Here is a 13405-nt window from a genome sequence, read left to right on the forward strand (position 1 = left end):
GGGGCATCAAAAGTAGGGCCTACAAAAACAAGAAGTGTTTTATAAGAGATTTAATATATCCATCAAGGGAGAAGCACAAGCGCAATTGATTTTCAGAGAATCAACCCCATGACTTTGAATGTTTAATGCTTGATTATCATTCCATTTATGTCCTCTTACTCGTACATGTAGCAAAGCCAACACAGATGAGCTCCTAATGGCTACATTAAAGTAATCTATTTAAAATTTTAGGAAAATTTAAGTTAGTTAGTTCTTTTACATACAATATAATGATTAATCCATAACTTAATTGTAGCAATAACTATGGAGTATATGTAATACAATACTTGATATATTTGATTTAAAATATATATATTCTAAAGATTACTCATGATTGCATGCAATTCTACAAAAACATTTTATTGTACATTAATTCACAACATTTTAGAGCCATGAATCAATTTATCATTTTGACTTAAAAATTAGTTGCTCATATCAATCATTCATTCACCAAGCTAATTTAGAGAACTCTTTTATAGATCAGTGGATCCTGTCAAGGATGTTATGAATATATGTAGCATATCTCCTACAATCAGTTTAAAGAATTTGTCAAATGTGCTTTGTTGTGTCACATCTTTTGTGGTTACACTCTCTATTGTATCAATCTTATATATAATCCATAAATGGAATGATTATCGAACATTAAACTAAGATTGATAAAGTACTCTTCGTATCATGATCAAATCTTATTTGAACCATCTTCAATCTAGAAATGAATAATGATTGCAACACATTTGTACTATGATTGAACATTATTAAACCTAGATATGAACCTTCTTTTGAAGTTGAACAACTTGCTCAGGACACTGGATGTAGAGATACGTCTGGACATCAATAAAATATCGACACATGGAGTGAACACGTGGATATTCAATATATTTAATGTGTCAACTAAATTTTAAGCTAAGCGCACCAAAAACGTAGGTAAAGCATGTTCAAAGCACAGTCAAAGCATAACTAAAGCGCAGATAAAGCACAAATAAAACGCACAAAAAAAAAATTGCTACTAAAGTTCACTTCACATGTCAAATTTTTAGTGGATGTCCGGATGTATCTCTACGTCCGGTGTCCGTAACTAATAATTTTCCCTGATTTCAAAGATGACAACATCATTAGGAACTAGACAAAAAAAAGCAGAGCACAAGCACCAAATTCAGGGATTACATCCCTATTCCTTGGAAATCAAAAGAATAAAAGCAACAAATACGACCTAAAACACAATGAAACAGTTTAAATCTCGAATTTCTCCGACATAACATGATCAAACATAAGTACAAAAATGCTAGAAAAGGTGCCTACTACACAGCAGTGGAGTTCTATGATGTTTTAATAATGCATTTATAACAGATTGTTACAGTAACGGCCTTCCATAGATGTATTTTAATGCAGTAAGCTGGTTTTTCCTTGGTGATGCTGATGGAAGTTCAAAAGAAGTTCTCAGTAGTTGCTGGGCCACTTTTGGAAAGGTGCTGCAAGAATGTAACGTTGGTAACTGAGTTAACTAACGGCCACGGCCACCACGGCCGCCACGGCCACGACCCCTACCACGACCTCGTCCCATTGGTCTCCCTGTAGCAGAGAAGTTGAGATTAAGAACAGGCAATAAACATGGTTTACAATTAGTGCATCAAAGAAATAGAAAAAAGAAAAAAGAAAAAAGAAATTTACATACAAAACACCTAAAAATATTGAAAATGCATATTTAATACATAAATTTCTATATTTCCTAATATACCACCTAAAACCCTTCTTTTAATCAATTCTAACATTCCGTTTAAACCCTCCGTCAAAAATCACTATCAGCGACTTTCTTTCCGTCAATGTTATTCTTTCACAGTAAATACAAGTATCTCATCGCTTCAATTAGGTGGTAGAATAGAAGGAAAGGAGGATTTTAGGTGGTATATTAGTAAATATAAAAATTTAAATGTTAAATATGTATTTTCAATGGTTTTAGGTGTTATGTATGTAAAAAATTCAAAAAAAAAAAAAAAAAAAAAAGTACCAGCAGTTGGCTTCTTTGGCTTGACCCTAGGCGTCTCCTCCACCAATAATGTCTCCAGGTTCAAGCTGTCGGGAAGTATAACGTACCGAATGTTGTTGCCCCGCACACTTACGTGATCAAGAGTAACGGGATTTTTACCTCTAAGCGTAAGCTTCACGGTCTTCAGATGAGTATTCATACTAATATCCACACCTGTAACAAAGAGGATGTTTTAGTTACCGTTTTACTGAACCCAAATGCCAAGCTAGAAGCTGGTCATTCTGACTAGAAAATGCTTAAACATTTGCTGCGAGAGATAATAAATGAATGAAAAATATTAAGCTAATCCGCGCATTCTCTTTAAAAGCCTACAAAAATCGAACAAATTATGACAAATAGCTACCTCAGTTACAAGCTGATACATGCTAACATGGTGCCACCTATCTCTATCTATCTATAGTCTATACATATATAACCGCAATAACTGAAAACTAGAAAACTGCCAGTCATTTTTTGTGTTTAAATTATAGGCTAACAAGAATAATCTAATACTCTTAATACATCCAAAGACCCAACAAATGTCTTCCTCTCTAATTTTATCCTTATTTTAAAATATATTACATAACGCTAGTTTAACTTAATTTTAAATATGTTTTAAAGTAATCGAGCGGCTCAACAAGCTTACCTACGAGCCAGGCTAAGCTTGAGCTTTGTTCAATATATGAGCTTTAGTATATGATCAAGCTCGAACTCGTGGCTCAATAATCTTGACTTATGAGCTTGTTAATGATTCGAGCTCAAGCAGGCTCACAAGCTGGCTCTGTGATAGGAAATACTTGAGTCCTCAAGTAACCCTAAGGTAATACTTGAGTTCGCAAGCACTCCTAAGCCAAACGGATGAGCAACCAGCAGGAGTTCGCTGTTTACAGCAGAAATCAGCACCAAATCAGAGGAAAACGGCTAGAAAACTGAGAGAAAACCACACAAATACTTGTATTTCACTAGTAGATGAATAAAATAGCAAAGATACAATTGATCCTCAATTCTAGAGGAGGGTCGATCTCTCCCAAATCTCTAGACGCCGCTAGAGCCCAAAGAAAACCTAAAGCTAAGAGATCTCAAATTTCAACCAAATTCAAGATATCCCAAACCCTAGAAAAATCAACTACTTAATGCATACAATTCAAAAGGAATTCCCTAAACAATCCCTGCAATCAATTTCTCTCCTAAACTTCCTCAATTTTCCTTCCCGAAACCGTCCCGCAAGGCGTGCGTCACGTGCGGCTTCCGCCCAGGCAGAAGCTTTCTCCGCTGTTTTGCGATTTCACCCGTGAACCGGTCCCGCCTGGACCGGCTGGACCGGTCCAGTGGACCAGTCTAACACTCTGCTCACTTGCACCCCTATTTTCAACTAAGGTAAGATATCCACTCAGCGGCATATTTCATGAATTCTCATTTTTAATACGACAAAGAGAATTATTGTCATAAGCCAGAAGTAATGCAAGAGGTTAGACCTTTGCGTGATGACTTAAAAAGATTTGGAAAGCCAATTGCTCCCACTTTGACAAGAGAAATACAACTATATGAGTTTCTTTTTAATGTCAACATATGCTTCTATTTTATTTTACAATTATAAATTTTTACTAAGCTTTCTAACCTGAAATTCCACATATAAATCGTGAAAGGTATATAGATCTCTTAACTTGCAGAAACTAACACTAAAATCTAAATCAAACATCGTCTTTATTAAGAAGTAAAAAAAATGGAGCATTTTTAAACAAACTCACTCAAAGAGACACAATATTTAGAGCATCAATGACTCAGCGATATGATATATTTTCAATATAACCTCAATTTGAGGAATATGTATAATTTTCTATCATATTAATATGCATATACAAATGTTATACTATATTAAAATGCAATGACTAAAGTTACTCCTCCATTTTTTAGGTTACAACTTAAAAAATAAATTATAATCCTTTGTACTATACATGTGTTGAAATTATTAATGTTTTGGTACTTAATAATGAGCCAACTCCATAACTTGACTCAGAGGACTAGGAGAATGAAATCTAAATAGAGAATGCAACGCCCGTTGCTCAAAAACAAAACATGTCATGCTCAACAAAGATATTATAAATTGAAAATTAAATATAACTATAATCATTTGGATTAAAAAAAATGAAGTCTTATTTTATATTTCTTATTTTTTAATGAATATGCTTTTGATAATGAAGAAGATGAAGATAACATAATCAGGTTTGATGAATTGGATACATTTGGGACAAGATTTTGGTGAAGCAAAATTTGGAAACTCAACCTTCGGGGATAGCTTTGATGAAGCAAATCTAGGAGATTTTTTATTTTTTCTATAGTGAAATTATATTTTCCCTTGTGAATAAGGAGTATCTACATATGATATTTATTGATTTAGAGAAAGCATATGATAAAGTTCCAAGAGAAGTGCTATGGAGAGTTCTTGAAAAGAAAGGAGTTAACAATGCTTATATTCAAATCATTAAAGATATGTATGCATGAGCAATTACTTGTGTTCAAACACAATGTGGTTTAACCAACTATTTTCCTATTTCGGTTGGATTACATCAAGGATAAGCCTTAAGTTCATATCTTTTTTCTTTAGTCATGGATGTTCTCACTAGACATTTGCAAGAGGATGTACCTTGGTGTGTGTTTTTTGCTGATGATATTCTTCTTGTCAATAAGACTAGAGAGAGTTGAAGGTAAACTTGAATTATGGAGATCAACCTTAGAGTCTAAAGGTTTTCGCTTGAGTAGATCTAAAACTGAATATATAGAATTGAATTTTAGCAGCAATAGACCTAGTGAGGGGATTGTGACTTTGGACGATCAAGTCATTAATAAGAGTACACATTTTAGATATCTTGGATCTATTGTTCAGAGTGATGGTGAAATAGATGGGGATATTATCAGCAGAATTCAAGTTGGATGGTTGAAGTGGAGGAATGCTTCGGGCTTATTGTGCGATAGAGAAGTCCCCCTCAAACTTAATGGAAAAGTCTATAAGATGGTGGTGAGACTTGCAATGCTTTATGGTGCCGAATGTTGGCCATTAAAAGAGAAGCATAATACTAAGTTAAGTGTTGCAGAGGAGAGGATGCTTAGGTGGATGAGTGGCTTTACCCTTAGAGATAGGATACGAAATGAGCATATAGGTGAAAAGGTTGGAGTAGCTTCAGTGGAAGATAAGATTAGAGAGAGTCGTCTTAGATGGTTTGGCCACATTAAACGAAGGCCTTTCGATGACCCTGTTAGGGAAGTTGAGTATTAGATTTGACTTATGTTAAGAAATGTAGAGGTAGTCCTAAAACGACTTGGTAAGAAAATATTAGAAATGATCTTTCTTTATTAGATTTAAATGAGAATTTGACTTTTAACAAGACACAATGACGAAGAAGGATTCATGTAGCTGACCTCACGTAGTGGGACAAAGGCTTGATGTTATTGTTGTTGTTGTGAAATTATTTGTACTATTGAACTGCGAAAGAAAAACATTATTAACTTTATCTTTATATAATGGATGTGTTTTCTTTATGTTATCAGTTATTACAGACTGCAAGTCTTTCTATAATTTGTTTTGTTTTCATGTGAAATTTATTAATGCATTTTTCTTATTTATTTTATATAAGTGTATAAGTATGATATCTTATCTTTATTTCATTTTCAAAGCTTCACCTGTTGGAGGAAGAAACTATAAAATTTCATAAGAAATTTGTGCTTTATCTTTAAGTTACAACTACAAAAAGGTCAATTACTCACAAAATGAATATATTTAATTTTAAAATTACCGAATTTATTTATTTTATATCTTTTATGCTTTATATTATAATTATATTCAATATAATTAATATTTATTATGTCATTCAGATCAACCCTGATTCAACTTTGATCGAATCGTTAACCTCTCTTTCTAACTCGTTGACCGGTCCTTTTTCACAACCTTCAACCAAACACATTCCTTTTTTCTTGGCTACCATAGGTACAACCTAAGTTCACAAGAATGAAGACCAAGTTTAAAATTATACAGGCAAAAAATATAAATGATCAAAACTGTGAAGAACGAAAGATGATGCAGGGACGCATTGCTTTATAAGGGATGTGAAATTCTCTAAAGTTGTAGATGAACATGTTAGCAAATGTAGACAAAACACAAACACGTACGCTGAGTTGAGCATATCTATGTATACAATGAAAGATTTGACCATATCCATGTATATAAAAAAAAAAGATTTGTACACGCATGCCTGAATACACAAATACATGATATACAATATTACAATTAAAAAAAAAACATCTATGTTATGGCCTCGATCAAAGAAAAACGAAAGGAAAAATATTACATAATGCAAGAGTGCAATACTAAAAGTCCCATAACATGAAATTAAAAATTATAAACCCACCATCATTATCATTACTTGCCATATAGCTACTATTTGGAGTTACTTCTTAACTCGTTTTTGTTGAGGGATGCATGAGATGTTGAAACTATCAAATACAAATCCTTATGAAGAACGTTCAACAATGCTACTTTAGGTTAATATATTTCATTTCTAATCCTTCTATTTTGATTGTATGTACTCATCTTATAGGTGTATTTTCTACCATTCAATGTAGATGTATAAAACACCTCCATGCATCTTCAATAGGTTTATGTTTACCATCACTCTAATATAATCACATTTTAATCTATCCTTCTTAATTTTGCAATACATTCATCTTAGCATTATTATTTTTGCTATACTCACTTGGTTATCAATGATTTATTTACTTCCTAACACTCAAATTAAGACAACATTGATGACCTAATTGCAATTTAATAAATTTTATTTATAATGTTTATATATATATATATATATATATAGGAGCCATAAGAGCAAAATCAAAATAAGCAAGCAAATAAGAAAATTTTCAACAAGATATATAAGAAAAATTAATCTTCATACACATACAAAATCACATTTCAAGCAAAACTATTTTTAAAATAAAGTAAAAATTGCATGAGAAAATAAACAAAACTGAGTGTTCCAAAATATGTGATATATTTCATTAATCCAAAAATGATTTAAAAATTAATATGGTTTACAAACCTTTGCAAGTCTTCGTAAATATATAACAGCTTGCCATTAAAATTTGCCCATGCTTTATTATAACAAAATTTTGTAAATATCATACCTAGCCAATATAACTCCTAGGCCAAATTGTTTGATATTTGCAAAACTTTATGGGTACTTTGTTACGAGAAATTCTAACCGAAAATTTAATTATTGCTTGGCCTTTGCAAACTCGAAATAGGTCCACTCAAATCCTTTAGTGGGCCTACATTAAGTATATGAAGTACCCACAAAGTTAAACATGATAATGATTTATTAGATGGAATCCACGCGTTATGAGAGCAATTAGAGGCATTAATACTAGCAATTTAGATATGGAAACATGGGAAATCATACATTTTTGAAATCCCAACTTATTGGTCAATCGAATTTGAAATTGCAAGCTATTAGTATAAATTTATTACACAAAAGTTGAGCATAGTCTAATGCAACTATTGAAAACCTTAAGAGTTTTCTCTACCCCTAGCCATCAAGCTCTCTACAAAAAATCTAGGGTTTCTATAGTCCCGTGAGAAAGAAAAGTGTGAAGAAAAATAAAAAGCTTTCTAAATCTTCAAAAGCCATCTTTTTTTGACATTTTGGTTCTTCATGTTTAAAATCTTCGTGCACTTAGATCCACAATTTTAGATCATTACCAAGTGCATTTTATTTTGTTTTACTAATCATTTTTTTTTTTTTTGCCAAGTTATTTCTGAATAAAAGCTTAGAGCCAATATCCTTGCTAATAATCAAGGAATAGGGAACAATTCCCTTTTTAAAGCAAAGGAATGGTTAATATGGTTTCTTTCCAATTTATTCTAGGTGACGATTGCACCTAGGTATAGATGTAAGCCTTCAAGCCGAAGCATGTAAAATCAATTATCTTTGGTTTGCTTCCTTTCTGTGGTTGGTTACATCACTTCAATTTTTTTATTTCAAGCAACTCTTCCCGATGATAGATCTAGATCAATTTTTAAAAGTAAAATTGTTAAATGAGTTTGTAAAATTGTTAAATGAGTTAATTTTAAAAGAAAATTTTATTTGAAACCCAATTCACCCCTCTTCCCTATTGGGTCACATGTAAACCGCCATATATGTTTAATAAAATGGAAGTAAGATAGCAAGGACATAATATATTTTATAAATAGTTTAGGTGTACAATTGGAGCAACAATAATCAAAGAAAAGCTGTGAAATGGCAACCATAATGGATGATAGATAAGAAATATTCCCTCTCTCAAAGAATGATTACATCTCATCTATCCTGGAGGGCAAGATTGCTCTCTATATACTTAACAAAAGTAGGAAGTTACTGATCTTGTTCATAACTTCATTTATATCTAAAAGAGAATACAAGCGTTATTATAAGATTAGCATAGACCATGACAACCCTGTAACCGCCCTTAAACTTGTTGGAAAATAACAAATTATTTCACATAAAAGAAAATGTATAACTAAGATAAATAAATAAAAACAATATAATTAGAAAATTTTAATGCATAATTTAATATGATATATCGTGATATTGATAACAATAATTAATGGCTCGACTAACACAATTAACTCTTCTTGTATGAGAGGAACTCTCTTACTTCGACTTAAAATCCTAATACACCTTCAAATGACTTAGAGATAAACAAACCACTTCTTATGTTTCATCCACTAAAAATCTAATTGTAAAAACTGATCAAACAAACTATATATCTAATAAATGTAAGGCGGCCCAATTGTAACCTATCAATCATCGTCTGATCTTAGTAACTTCATCAATCATTATTTGAACAATGGCATGTCTCATTCGAGTTAATGTCAGAATAAAGAAAGCTTTGCTGTAGTGGAAGCAAAATTTTCAACTAAAGAAACACTTAGCTATAATAATGATGGGTAAAACATACCTTAGTAAGGCAAAAAACTTCCCATATTGAAAGTAGGATTAACATGAATGATCGTGGCAAACCAAGCATATAAGCATTCAAAGAAAGTTGTCCAACAATCTCGTAAGTTTCATTAGCTCTAGTCCGTAGCTTCTTATAGTAGTATAGTACGCAAGCAGGAAAACTATAAACTGAGAAATGATGAGAAATGCTATACTCCCAAAAAAATACAAACAAAAACTCATGCTCCATCATTACTTAATTAGGTAGACCAATAAAAATCCAATGTAAGAAAAAGTGTGTGAAACTCTTCCCATTTTGCTTGGACCACCCAAAATAGTTAACCCCAAATGAATTTGTACATAGATTTCTTTTGGGAGTGTAGTAACACTCAAAACATAACATACATCACTGTAGCCCTAAGAGCAACAATGAACACACATCATAACTTCCAAACTTTCATCATGCAAGGAAAATACATTTATATTGAAGAATGAATGTATAAGTATGTCTACTTAAAAAAAATGCAACATCATGTGATGCATGTTTATGCAATGGAATAAAGCCTAAAAGTTGTTTCAGATAGATTATGAACTAGTTTATGCAATTTAACATGCTTGATAAATATAAGTTGGTAATTCCAGGTTTCGAAGGCTAAATACAATAAGTAAATATTTGGGTAAATGTCATTTACAAAAGAAATTTCCCTAATTAAACCCTCAGTTGGACTAACAGCTTAGCAACTATGAACTTCCTGCTATCTAATTCAAATCCAAATATAGATTAAGTTTTAATATCAAATTCAGATCCATACTCAATGACCTCAACTATATGTTCAAGATTTGATTTGGATATCTAGCAAGTAGAATTACAAGCTGTGCAGTACATTAGTTGGCTCTTGGAGGAGTGGATGTTTGATTATTGAAGGGGACAACTACAATATAATCAAGCTCCTTAAAGACTGCAAGGCACAGCGGGCTTGGGGGTGTTGGCCGCAAGTTGCTGATGCTTTTGATTGGATCTACCTCTTTCACAATGTCCTCTTCAGCATGTGCCTAGGTGCTACAATTCAGCTGCTCATTTTTGTGCCCAAAGGGACATACTATGTGACTTTTTTTGGGTTTTTGGGGATAGGAATAGAGATACTATTCCTCAGGATTTTTTTGATATCCTTGAGGAGGATATGAGCTCTCATGCTCACACTTAGGGCCCTTTATTTTGCCCTTTTTTTGTATGTTTTGTAACTAGTTTTTGTTTAATGGATGCAATATGCAAACTCTCAAAAAATAAAACTAAAAATAGAGTTTTCATCACACTATTCTATATCACTCTTGACCGTCCGCAAAAATCTATCAGCCAAATCTACTAATTTCAGCTAATGTGATAAACTGACTATCAGACATACATTGTAGACCAAAAAAAAAATCCTCTACTTCATTCATTCAAACTAGGAAAATGAGAAATCATAAATTCTTGCATTTCATCAAATATAAATAATAATATCCTAATATTTGGGGGAACATAAAGACTGTCATCATCAGTATACTAATCTATAAGATGTTGAATCCAATGAGACTATCTTCAGGAGTAATCACAATCACGAGGATATGATTTATGATGAGATATGTTAGAAATGCAAAGGATGGAACAAGCATGAAAATGCAACCTATATGAAATCTTCTGACCCAACTTCCATGTTGACAATAAAATGCACTTGCATACATAATCCAAATTTGACTAATAATCAATTCCATGGAAAGACCAAGAATATAACGAAATCACCAAAATCTTAATCATATCATGTGATGAGTAACACTAAAACCAATAAAAATTTCAAAGAATGTGCATTAGGGGATTTTTTAAATGAAAAGCTGGGAAAACCCTTCAACTTAAAGAAAAAAAATATTAGAAAATGATTACCAAGGAATAATTAGAACATGAAATAACACAGCAAAGAAAAACAGGAAAAAAACAAAAAGAAAAACTTTGACAAAGATTGGATGCAAGAGGGTCACCTCCATAAACTTGTTGATTTTTAGAGGATTCTTCCAAATAGCATTTTGAATAAAATAATAAGTAAAATAAATAATTTTAAGCCAAAGACTTTTTTTCCTCTTTTTTAGCAGTAGAGGAACATCTAGCATTTTTCTACATCCATATTGCATAAATACAAGGAGCAAATGATGATATCCCACATATCCCTGAAGTCTTCTTTGATGAAATAGCTTCTCCAAGAGGAAAAAGTTAAATTCAAGTTTATGACAAGCAAAAAATTATTCAAGAGAATGCAGAATATCCTCAAGATATTAGAGATAGAAGCACAAACAAAAAAGATACAAAAATCTTCTAAAATGTCCATAAATGAAACGCAAAGAGCAGATCTCTAAAAACCTTAAGAAAGAAGAGAGAGTTTGATATGGACTTTTCTTATGAATAATGAATAGAAACTACACGAGAACTTTAATTTTAAGAGGAGCAAAACATTTTCAACTACAAGACCTACAATGCATAAGAACTCCATTTATCAGTAAAGAGTAGAAAGAACTGACGAGGAATATAACAGTGGGAGATCGAAGCCAAGAGGGTATGCCACTATCAAGATAAGGCTTAAGTTGATTGGTATGTGATCCAAAGAGCTCTTCATGACTTTTTAAATAAAAGGTTGTAATGGTCCTTCAAATACTTGCAACATCTTGTTGTTAAGGGTAAGAAGATCCAAACAAATTGTTATGATTCATAACAAAAGAGAAAAGATCATTGAATAACAAACTTTGAATGAGGACAATTTATATTTTCAAAAGCCAATGCCTCCACTATCGTGTATTTAATAACAAATGTTTAGCAAAAAGGGCTCTAAGGCTTTGAACACCCCCTAACAAAGATGGAGCAATTGGAGATATTGCTAAACCAGAAGTCCGAGTAGCTTAAATGCTTGTCATGAGAATAATAAAAGCTGCAAATGAATCTTTATTAGGCTGTAAAGACTTCCAGATCCATTACCTATGAGAGAGAGATTCATGCTACGTAGGCCTTTGACACCAATGCCTCCTTGTACTGCAGAGATTTTTCAACGTGATGAGATAAATATGACAAAACCGAACCTGGCCGGTTCAACTGAACCGGCCTAGTTCTTCAACGGGCGAAGAGTCCCGTGAAGAGTAGGTCCAGAAGCGACCCAAGCGACCTCTGCGTGCGTGCGTATACGCCTCCTAGACAGATCGTTTTGCCGTGTTAAGTGGACAATCACATGAAGGAATGAAAAAGAACAACTCCTCACGGGTGATATTTTCATTTCACTCACTCCAATAAGAATAAAACTGATGTGAAACGTACATGCGAAGATGAGTTTCATAATGAATTTGCACGCTTAATTTTAGAGAGAACAAATAATTATATCTTTATAATGATTTGAACGACGAGATAGAACATTAAGATCGGAAAAACAAGCTTACGGTTGAATCACTCGCGTAAGAGTTAAGATCATATAACAATCAAGTCAATCTAACGTTGCGTACATGAATGGTTTTTCCACAAATATCCCTAGACTAACAATGAGATTAATCACTAGAAGTGTCCACTCACTCAACTCTCTAATTCACTATGCTTTAGCGGAGAAGCGTCAACTTGATCGTCATGAATTTACTAGGCCACAATTGAGAAGTGCTATGAAGATAAAAGAGTCGGGGAAAGAGTTTACCCAAAGGCGAGAGATTACGAAGCTTCTAGTTTGATCACCAAGGCACTGGATGACGAGTAATCTGCAACATCAAGGCTTGGACACAGTTTGGGGAAGAAGTGGGTAGCAATACAAGGTCTGAAACCTTCTGGACGTCAATCGGAGATCCTCTGAACAGCAAGACAGCTGTAGGAACTCTGCTCGGATGGCTGGACAACAACTACAGATGTTTGGGTGGTCACTAGGAAAGCTTGGCCAGCAATTTTGACCCTTGGAAAAACTTCGGACAGCAGCCTTTGAGGTTAGAAACGCCTTGGACAGCACGTGAGGGAGTTTGGTCAGCCAACAGGAGCAGGTTCTGGCAACACTATGGCTGGTTGGAGACTTCCCGGACAGCAATTTCCACTTGGAAAATTGCTGGGCAGCAATTTACTGCAGCTGTTAGGAGTTAGGTTTTGAATTTGAATTCCCAACTCATGTGATCAATGCCATAAAGTGGCATTTACTGGACTTAATACCAAGCAAGGCCGGTGGCTTAAAGAGGGGAGAGGATTAATCAAAAAAAGAAAACTGAAGTTTTAATTTCAGTTTTGATTAGGTTGGGGAGGAATTGACTTGAAATTTGAATTTCAATTCAAAGAGAGTTAAGGCATTTATTAGGGAGTTAATGGAGGAGCTAAGGAGGAGGAGGCCGGCGGTTT

The 13405-nt window shown here is 33.3% G+C and overlaps 1 protein-coding gene across 1 annotated transcript in view; it reads right to left on the bottom strand.

Annotated features, from left to right (window-relative positions):
• Nucleotides 1-1182: 1182 nt before the first annotated feature.
• LOC110099035 (small nuclear ribonucleoprotein SmD1a) overlaps nt 1183-13405 on the bottom strand; it is a 17017-nt gene continuing 4794 nt past the window's right edge. The window contains exons 3-4 of the mRNA XM_020826048.2: nt 2045-2236; nt 1183-1608 (exon numbers count right to left, since the gene is read on the bottom strand). Of these exons, the coding sequence (XP_020681707.1) occupies nt 1541-1608; nt 2045-2236 (260 nt within the window). The 3' untranslated portion in view covers nt 1183-1540. The remainder of the gene's footprint in view (nt 1609-2044; nt 2237-13405) is intronic.

Source organism: Dendrobium catenatum, unplaced genomic scaffold (assembly GCF_001605985.2).
Source record: "Dendrobium catenatum unplaced genomic scaffold, ASM160598v2 fragScaff_scaffold_1632, whole genome shotgun sequence".
NCBI classification, from domain to species: Eukaryota; Viridiplantae; Streptophyta; class Magnoliopsida; order Asparagales; family Orchidaceae; genus Dendrobium; species Dendrobium catenatum.